The sequence below is a fragment of the Gambusia affinis genome, linkage group LG11, assembly GCF_019740435.1.
Source record: "Gambusia affinis linkage group LG11, SWU_Gaff_1.0, whole genome shotgun sequence".
NCBI lineage: Eukaryota > Metazoa > Chordata > Actinopteri > Cyprinodontiformes > Poeciliidae > Gambusia > Gambusia affinis.
The window spans coordinates 20,924,936-20,935,306 of record NC_057878.1 but is presented as its reverse complement, the minus strand read 5'-3'; the positions used below and the strand labels follow the sequence as shown (position 1 = coordinate 20,935,306).

At 35.4% G+C, this 10,371-nt stretch overlaps 1 protein-coding gene across 2 annotated transcripts; it reads right to left on the bottom strand.

Moving 5' to 3' along the window:
- Positions 1–342: 342 nt before the first annotated feature.
- On the bottom strand, positions 343–10,044 carry LOC122840469 (sorting nexin-4-like). Of its 2 annotated transcripts, none has more exons than XM_044132917.1 (14): positions 9,904–10,044; positions 9,207–9,331; positions 7,793–7,934; positions 7,510–7,659; positions 6,956–7,003; positions 6,752–6,807; positions 6,285–6,357; positions 5,903–5,964; positions 5,344–5,409; positions 5,100–5,189; positions 4,015–4,114; positions 3,642–3,787; positions 2,309–2,423; positions 343–2,157 (listed from the first exon to the last, which is right to left on the bottom strand). In XM_044132917.1, exons 1-14 carry the CDS (start codon positions 10,042–10,044, stop codon positions 2,110–2,112), a joined length of 1,362 nt encoding a protein of 453 aa, XP_043988852.1. In that variant the 3' UTR covers positions 343–2,109. The 2 variants fall into 2 exon arrangements, with proteins under 2 accessions (XP_043988852.1, XP_043988853.1); XM_044132918.1 differs by lacking the exon at positions 9,904–10,044 and adding an exon at positions 9,663–9,766.
- Positions 10,045–10,371: the final 327 nt, after the last annotated feature.

Below are 10,371 nucleotides of genomic sequence, written 5' to 3'. Positions count from 1 at the left end.
AAAAAAAACATGTATGCAGGAATAGCCAAAAAAATATATGAATGTGAGACTTCTGGTGTATTTCAACATAATGCCTCTATTTTCACAGTCAGAACAAGTAGAACATCAAACATTTCACTCCACCTTTTATGAGACGCTTTCTGATCTACTTTTCAAACGGAAGGTGGCGCCATTTAGCTGTTTTCTGTAGATTCCAACCTACTACAGTTTCTCTCCATGGCAATACAGAACCAATTGCAATCATTTAGCACATTTTAAAAGTTTTTAACTCGCCCTAAAACATAATTGTGCAGTACGCAAAAAGGAAAACAAAGACTTGTTACAATTTATTACAAAAAATTGTTTTTGTAAACAAGATTTTTATTTTTGGAATAGAGCGGATACTTAAACTTTTGGTCAAATTATGTGGAAAATAACTAGTATACAAAGAAAACTATCGATACACCATCAGATATTCTGAATGTAAGCAGGAACACACCCAGGTGATTTTCCTATTACCAGCAGGTGTGGAGGCAAAAGGCCAGCATCAGGGAATGCCTGTTTGTGGTTAACCAAATGACATTCAAAAGACAGACCTTTCATATGTTGTCCAGTTAAAGTCAGACTTTAAACACAACAGGTCAAATAATAGATATTAAAATATATAAAACTAGCAGTTTTATGTTACAAATGTTGAATATTGGGTAAAAAAATTAAACAAGGTTTTTAATTAGTTATTATTAGTACAATAATTACATTTGACTCATTTACTATAAAATAAACGTAATGCCTTAGCGTCAGAACATATCAGTAAATGGTACATCCTGAAAAAACAACAACAAAGATTTGCAGCAATTCTCAGCACAACATTCAGATGTCAGATCCATTTGGCACCAAATTTCACCTCTCAACTGTTGTGATGAAACGATTACTTGTGTATTTAATTGGTTAATAAAATATCAAACAGTGAAGATGAAATTAATGAGTTGCCTTTCTTTTGGTCACATCAGAGGAAAAAAATTGGTGAGGCACATTGACGGTTGCTATAAAAAGTTGACAGTTTTTTCTTGGCCGTTTCTTTTAAAACACCACTTGATTTGTTAAGGCGATAAAGCTCAACAGTACAGAAAAGGCAGAGTTTTGAACTCGCACATGAGCTGCTTTTCACACAGGCTAGCAAGGTATGCAAGGTAGTGCACACTCAGTATTGACTTTTAGGTTGTACCTTTGGCTGAATATAGTCTTAGCTCATTTCTTTTAGAAAAACAAAGTCAATCAGTCTTATATTATCCACCAGCCAGCTATACCATAAAAGCACTTGGTCATCACAATATTGGTCAGCTTTCAGTTAACAGTACCAGATATACAGAGTCTAATATGACATGAAAAACCAGACTAAAATGAATTTGGCGATAAGTGGTTTTCTGAGTCTGTAGTGTGAGGCAGAAAGTGCTTCAAAAAATATATATATATATGTCTTTGGCAAGTCACCAAACTCCTGGATATTACAGAAAACTGTTGTTGAAATTGAAAGTTTAACAACAGCTTTAAATTGTTTTTGAAGGTTCCATGTAAAGCAAAAAACAAAAAACAAAAAAAAAAAAAAAAACAAAGCTTGAGACTGTTGGTGGTGCAAGTTCATGCACTTACAGTCAGTTTTGTTAAATATCTTAGAGTTCTCCATAGAAGGCAACACTAACTTGAGTTACATATAATAGGAACCTTCTCATGATTAGACTTGAAGAAATCTGCTGTGAAATCCATTTATTTAGAAAGAAAAAAATTACAAAAAGCACACTGGTTTTAAGAGTTTTGAACTGTTTGTACCAAACTATCTTCTTGGTCATAACGAGGATGGGAGAATAAAGTCTTGATTGCCTGCTGACGTACAATTAAGATACAGGCATTCATAACAGATGATTCGATTCAATACATGTCTTTTAGCTCCATAGGCTGTTTTCAAGCAAATAAACGAACAAGACAGGAGGAGTTGGGAAAAATAGTATCAGTAACATTGAAAGCAAAAAGGAGGCAGTGTTTGCGGTCTCAGCCTGTCTCAGTGAGATGAAATGATGACAGGCCAAAAGGTGATTTTTTTTGGTGCAGTGGTTGATTGGCCATTGAGAAGGCTCACATTTTATTGAAGCACTCTTTGGCATTAGACCACACTTGTATTCCCTAAAAAAAAAGCAAAAAAGTGGCAGAAAATGAGAACGTTTGAATTATGAAGAATGTAATACATAATTTTTTTTTTTTTTTAAACTGGAATGAGAATGCCAAATTATCCAAACTACTAAATAATTTATTTGGAGAAATGTGAGAAGTGTACCTTTTTACACATGCTGATCTGCATGATGGCGTAGCTGATCAACGCTTCACGCAAGTCTTTTTCCTTCTGCTCCTTGAAGCGCTCAATGTCATTCCATGCTTTTTCTACAAACTCTCTGATGACACAAACACAACCTATTATCAGTCTGTCTGTCAGGAAGAAAAATAATTGAGGATAAGTAAGAGGAAGAGGAAACTAACAAAGAATGATTTTGTATGCTCTTCGGTTATTCATATGCTACTTCCTCTTTTTTTGTATTCACACAGGTGGCTTTTGTATATGAAACCACAGACTAGACAGACAGCTGTGCAACATCACTGAAATGCATTATCGACTACAGGGCTGAAAGCAACACTCAGCAGGGTTTGCTTGGCAGGGACAAGCTTCTAAGCAGACACAGCATGGTAAGTAATTGTGTCAACTGTCGAAAAGAAAAGGCAGGAATTGTGGACTCAGTCCTGCACTAAAAAGAAACTCAAATAATGACTCACAAGAGCTTAAAAGGTAGCAAAGTCTTTGTTTTTGTATCACGCTGACTGCATGTTATCAAAAAGTTTTTCCATTAAACATTGGCCACCTAACTGACTAAAAGATATGCGCAATGAAAACCTTTAAAATGCAAAAAAAGCAAATCTAGATGTCTGCACGACATAAGAATAACTTGCAGTACTCAAAGTCATGATGACTATTTTCTCAGCGATATACAGAAATGTACACTGTCTTTCTGTACTGGATTCAGAGTTAACATGTACCCTAAAAAGTGAGCTGCCTATGCACAAAAATAAGAGCATTAATTCAATTCCAAGAGTATGTTTTCATCCCAGTCAATAAAATTAAGCACAAGTTCTATCGCCCCCCAAACTGACACTGTGCAGAGGGACAGTGTTTTCCAGCTCGCCATGAAACTGAACGGAAATACCAGCGGTCCGAGTTATGTGATCTCCCAATTAGCACATGCGCTACTGTGATTGCTTAATAAGCCCCAGGGTTTTTGGGTGATTCTTGAATTTCTTTATTTAGAAATATCATGTGTTACTTTATGAGCTCTTTCACCTTATCATTTAGTAAGATAGGTTCCATTTAATCAGATGGCTGTTTTTAATCCTACATGTCAGGCAATCAAGACAGGAATGAAAATCAACCTGAGAATGATTGCCTGTTGGTATGAATAATTTAAATTAGACAAAAATGGTAAAAAAAAATATAATTCCAAAAGAGATAAATACTCCTAAAGCCTTGGTATTACTCAATTATTCACCATGCTTAACTTAAAAGGTTGTTTAATATTATGAACTGCAACTTTAGAAAGTTTAAGTCTGAAGGAAGGCCTTACTGGGACTCTGCGTTCTTCTCCTTCAGAGCTCCTTCTCCCTCTTGGATACTCTGTTCCAGGGCTGCCACCTTGCTCTCCCTCTGCTCCGGAGTCTCTTGGCCAAATAATTTACTGGTCATTCCCTTCAAAGAAAAGATTCGCACCGTCTGCATGCACACGCAAGAAAAGAAAGTACCGTGTAAAGTGAAAGCAGAGTTAACACATCGCTCATTGCACAACTATTCCAAACTTTAGTTACAAAAAATAAATAAATTAAATACATCACTAGTTAAAGTTTATATGGACCACACCACACAAAAGCCTTATTAGTGTATTTTGAATTGGACACATGTTTTCATTTGGTACAAATGAGTGAGAAAGAAGTTGTTGTTACCCCAGTCTCCAGCTCTTCTTTCTGTTGCTTCTTGTAGGAGAGGTCCTGTGCTGCCATCTCCAGCTCGTACTGGATCAACTCATGTTTTTTACAGACTGACCTAAAACATACACATAAAATACATAATGTAAGCGTAAGGATTGGGATAAAGGACATACATTTTTAATGCAGCTACATTAACAGACAGATGTTCTTACAGAATGGCAGAGTTGCAGATGTTCCAAACAGGAACATAGAAAAAGGCTCTTAGAAGACATGCATTATTGCTTACAGTTTGTTATGGCTTGGTAACTGTGCAACAGCAGCACCAGCTGCTCAACTGTGCCATAAGCTGCTACCCACATGCTTTTAATTCATCCTTGAAAATAAAATAAAGGCAAACAAAAATCTGCTGATATTTGAGAGCTATGTAAACCAAACAGCCAACTGGTAGATGAGGGTAAACCGTCAAGCCGACTGAAAGGCAGAATACCCACCGGTGCACAGTGTTTACATTATGTCAAGCCTTAAAAGTGGTACGGTAAGTGGAGTTTGATTTTCTATTATGTCTTACATAATCAACACAGCCTTGATGCATGTCCAAAAATAACTGTAGCACTGCTGATAATCATTAATTTTTAAGGATACTTTGAGTTAAAAGAGACCTTGCCGGAATGTTGGCGATCTGTTACACAGCTAAACAGAGTTATGGACTGTTTGTATATTTTAATACAAATATTTTAAAATATGAAGTAAGCATTTCAAATAGGAGCATGTTTGATTTTTTTTTTCCATTAGAAAAATTAAAACTCAAACTATGTGTGACAAATGCCAACTAATATTTGTTGTTCTGCTTTTTCCTGTACTATGATTTATACTTTTCACATTCAAGTAGTTCTATCTGGAAAACAAACATTTCAAGAAAAAATCCGAACCATTTATTTGAAAGGAGTAACAATAAAAAAAATATAGTACTGATTTATAAGGCATAATCACTTAAAAAAAACAAACAGGTAGGGGATTCTGGTTGAGGCAAAATGGAGGATCATATTTTGACATTTTATGGGTGTTGATTATAGGAGTTTCAATCTTTTACAGTAATTTACCTGACAGCTTCTGTGTAGAAGAGGTATTCTTTCAGTTGGTCTGCATAGTGCTCTTCTTCTTCAAGAATGTCATCTATTGATGCAGCATACCTAGGTACAAACACAAAAAGGTATTTATGTAGAGATAAGCTAAAACTAGATATGTTGTATCACTGTTTGCACACAGTGGTAATCTGTAACTTAGATAAAATAATCAAGTTTTACCAGAAAGGTAAGAGTTAGAAAGTTCCAGTCTGCTACTTACGTATCCATGTGGTGGCCAGCACTCTGCAATCCATCTCCCATTTCCTTTTCTATAGCACTCCACTCACTGAAAAACAAAGTTTTGAGCACTGATTTACCCCAACAGTTCTCTTTATTTTGTTGAAGCAATATGAGTTTTAAATTATTATTTTTTTCTCTATATCCTTATATATTGTTCTACAGCTACATGCTTGAATTAGTAACTATGTTTTAAAGGATTAAAATTGCACTTAAAGCATAACATTTCTGACAAAGGTAAATTTAAATAAGAATCTAAAACAGGGGTCCCCAAAGTCGGTCCTGGAGGGCCAGCCTCCTGCATGTTTTAGTTCTCTCCCTGGTTTAACACACTTGGATCCAATGATGGCTTGTTAGAAGGCCCAAGAAGAACATTGACAGGCTGAAAAGGTTGTTGGTGCCACCAGGGAGAGAACGAAAACATGCAGGATGCCGGCCCTCGAGGACCAACTTTGGGGACCCCTGATCTAAAATATTTACATCAAAACCATTTTATGCAATTGTTCAATTTAGAAAACAAGCCATAGACAATAGTTTCTTACCTGAAAACCCTGCCATAGTTGCCATGAACTTTATAAACCCCATAGAGTCTGTCTGCAACTCGCTGGAATAACAAACAGCAACATGTTTTTTTATTTTATTTACCTTAGGTACCAGTAATTTCAAGATTTAAAGTTGCATTCCAATTAATGTCAGAATATTCACTAAAAATGTTACATGGTGGCTAATTACATGCGAGTATTGCTCTGAGTATTGCTCTAAAAGGTAGAAGGCTAATAGCAGATTATGTACAGATTTTAAAAGACTGAATGCCAGCTTATGTTCAAAAATATTCACAAACATCATATTACAAACAAAGATCTATAAAAACTAAATACAAGCTAAATATGTGTATTTGATTATCTGCAGTATGTCCAAACTTACCGCTCTTATCCTGAGTAACTGAGAGATGACGGTACTCAAATCCTCACTGTAGTGTTTCAGAGATGTGAATCTCCTAAAAACATGACAAGTCCTTTATTTGTTTTTCAGTTTATGCTAAATTTTAGTTTAATGATGCAAATATCTTTCTAAATATCAAGTAAATGTGTGATGAATTATTTTTTAAAACCACTTTTTATCTTGCAACCTATTTTGCTTACAGTTGTTATGGATTTTGCTTAAAATAAAAGTGTAAGCATCAGCTCCAGAAAACTCACTGTGATTTGCTGGAGTTAAAATTATTTTATTTAAAAAAAACAATCTTTAGACTAATAGGTGTCACTTTCTTTTCTGTTCTTGAATTTCTTTAGACAGAGGTGTGATGTGTTGCTTTGTGATCTGGTTTAGACTATTTTGTGTTTATAAGACAGTTTCTATTTCAGTTAATTAAAAAACTGTTTTCCACCTACTTGTCAGGATTCTTGACTCTGAACATGGCACTTAATGACTTTAATCTGGAATCCGCCTTTTGGAAAAGAAGAAATACTTTCTCTGTTTATACATGACAAGCAGAAAATCTAAAGATTTGATGATATTTAATATTATAAGACAAAACTAATATTACAACTACTAACACTAAGCAAATACATTCAACCACATTAACTTGATCCAACCTTGTCTTGGAAACCTGTCTCCAGGACTGCTTCCCTCCATCCCTTCTCCTAAGGACATTCAAGAACACAAGGTAGACAGAGATAGAGTCAAAGGTCAACTGTATCAGTTCAAAACATAAAAGATGAAAGTGATTGAGAAAAACAAAAGGCCAAAAACTGTGACCTTTTAGACAGAGTATACTTACTACTGTACCTGTGTATCATTTATCCTTTCAAATAATACAACATAAAATTAGCAGAATAGTTACATGAAAACTGCTAAATAGAAACCTTATACTGAGTCTGACACACCTCAGTGGCAAATTATCTTCAGCTAAAATTCTGTTTTATAGCTGAATTTTAGCTAAAAAAAAATTCAGCTTACATTTTTTTAGCTGAATCTTTTTTTTAGACCTTTGTAACTCAGGTCAAAGAGTCAGGTCTTTGTAACTCAAAGATTTGAGTTACAAAGAAATGTTTCTACCCAAGGTTTTAGATCTCCTACAAATATTCAAGACGTTAAGCAACAGTGGAGTAAAAAAGGGTAATTATGAGTTGTATATTTGGTTACAAACCTCTGTGAGAAAGAGGAAGAAAATGTTATCGTTTGACAGGACAGGATGTGATGCAAGACGCAGCAGGAAGTTTTCCAGACCAACCCTTCGCCGTTCTACAAAATCTGGGTCGAGGTTATCTGCTGAAAGCTTGTGCCACACAAACTCTGCCTGCAAGAGTCAAATTGGTCAAATCAACACATCAAAATTAGTAAAGGTAAAAACACAGATCCAACAATTTCCATACTATGAAACTGGTTTAATTAGTAGTACATAATTCTACCATCACTTCAATCTCACTCACCCTTTTCTCTGGCAGTGGAGGGACGATGATATAGGGATAAGTGACCAGGAGATAGGTTCTGAGAAGCTCAAACTCACTGTAGCGTCTCCACAAAGTATCAGGTGCAACTGGTGTACCTCCTTCTGAGACTGATTCAGCCGGCCTTCAGGCAGGAAACAAATGGGATTAAGAAGCAGAAAAAGAAAAAAAAAAAAAAAAGATATTTCACCCTAATGTTTTAAGTGCATGTATAATATGTATGAAAAATGCTTTATTGATACTTCTAATGGTCATTTATTAGAAGAAACAGAGCACTTCTAATGTTTTTCTAGTAACTGGATCAACCCAGCTTAAGACAAGAGTCCACTGTACAACAGATCTTCCCACTTTAATTATACTTTATATGTTTATAAGTTACTCATCCTGATGAGGTCATGAGTTCATTCTCAAAGATCAATAAACTTTAAATTCTAATGAACATTTAATACTGGAACTGGATGACATTTAAATAAATATCCAAAATAAATAAACAAAACAGAACAGAAACAGCAAGTAAAATGAACTATGAAGTCTCTCTATACTTTGAGACCAAAGCACTAGACAAGAAAGAGAGAAAAGAGAAAAGCGGTAAGACATGAATTTGCTGGTTCATCATAAAACACTGCAGGCCTCATTAGTCAGCAGCAGTGTTCACTACTGCACACCTAGGCAGAGGCTGGTCAAGAAATGGTATTGATGGGATACTTAAAGGATAAAATTACTTATAAGGTTGGCATGTCTCAGTTCTGCCAAATTCATTTTAATCTTCAGGACTTCAAATTACGGGAGAAAAGTGGAACTTCTTGAATGTGTGAATCCTGTTTTACCTAGAAAGTGTGGTGTAAAAACTGAATAAATGATCTTTACCAGAAAATCCTGAGGGAAAATGTCCATCAGTTGTTTGACTGTCAGCTCATGGACACTTGGCTTATGCACAAGGACAATGATCCAAATCACACCAACAAGTTCACAATTGACTAGATTGTAGAAATTAATGTTTTGAAGTCTAGACAAAGTCTAAACTTAAATCTGATTGAAGTGATCTTAAATAGGCTACCCATGCTGAAAAACTATCCTGCAAGACAAGTGGGCCAAAATTCCTTCACATAACATAATACTTTTTGCCAGTTATCAAAAATGCTTGATGGCAGTTGTTGCTGCCAATCAAGTTCGATTGATGATTTTTATGCAAGTGTGATAAAAAGGTAAAAGCAGAAGAAATCTGTAGTGGGTTAATGGTACTGCATTGCAAAAGCTTGTTATTGTGAGTGCACTACAAAAAATGTGGTTTATCCACATCCCAGTGAAGCTGTTTGAATAACATGCTTCTGGTACATTGGTTAACTGCAGAAAGCATGAGCAGATATGATAAGATATCCATCAGTTCATAACCTACCGTGTTTCTATGAGGTAGACAGTGTAAGTTTCTTGCATGTTAACCGTGTTCTTTCCTGTCCTTTTATCTGCCTCTGCCACGCTTATCTCCATTTTCTTCAGCAGAGCCGTGCCTCTCTCCACCATCTAAAATCGGAAATATGAACCAGAAACATGAGCAAGAGCAGCAGAGGCACAGCAATGCCAGTCCTGATGAGAAAAAAAAGCTACGACATTGTTAAGTCTTTTGACCAAAACACAGTACAAATATATACAACAGTCAAATGAGTAGGAAAAAAAATCTAGAACTTATCATTTAGTTGATGATATGCAAATAAATCGCGCAGCATATGAGTTACCTGGATGAATATAAAGCTCATTCAAAGTAAACAAAACTTCCTGTTTCGGCTGCTAACTAGCAAGCTAACACCGAGAGCAAAGTTTAAGAAGTTATTGAACTCAGAGCACACGCACTTACAGCGTATTTTTCTAACATTAACCAGCAGATACAAAGGTTGAAAGTACCGCTGAAGTAAACCTTCCATAAAACCGAAAATTCTTCTTTCAAAACCCAATGGAAAAGTATCCGCTGCTAAGCGTAATTCCGCTAGTTTAGGCCATAATGGGAGTGTTTTCTCTCGGGATAACTTGAGGTCGCTTTAAAAAAAAAAGAAGAAAGAAATCTCTGCTAATTTAAAAAGAATAAAACAAAATACAACCGTGTTTATTATGTTGTTCTCCGACTCCGTTGAAGTGATGTCGGTGTTGCAAATCACAGCTACCTCGTCACTACTTCCAGAGTCTGCCATGATCATCTGACTATTATTGCTGCTGCTGTCAGCTGAGCTAGCAATGCGCATGCGCATTACAGAAAAGAACCGTAGAAGTTCAAATTGGGCTTAAAATAATAAGTAAAAACATGAGAAATACAGAGCACATTAATAAAGAACTCACTCATAATTTAGAATTATATCAAAAAGAAAATGGTTCAGGTATAAGGTATTCATTTACTCGAGCAATGTAAAGAACGCCATTTTCTAAAAACAAATCAAATAATAATTATGTAAATTGTAAGAATGTGAAATACCACATAGTCCGTATCAGGACAATAATAGCACAACAAATTAAGAATACAATTTCTTTTCCATTTTTCAGTTGACAAAGTTTTTATGTGATTTTTAGATGAA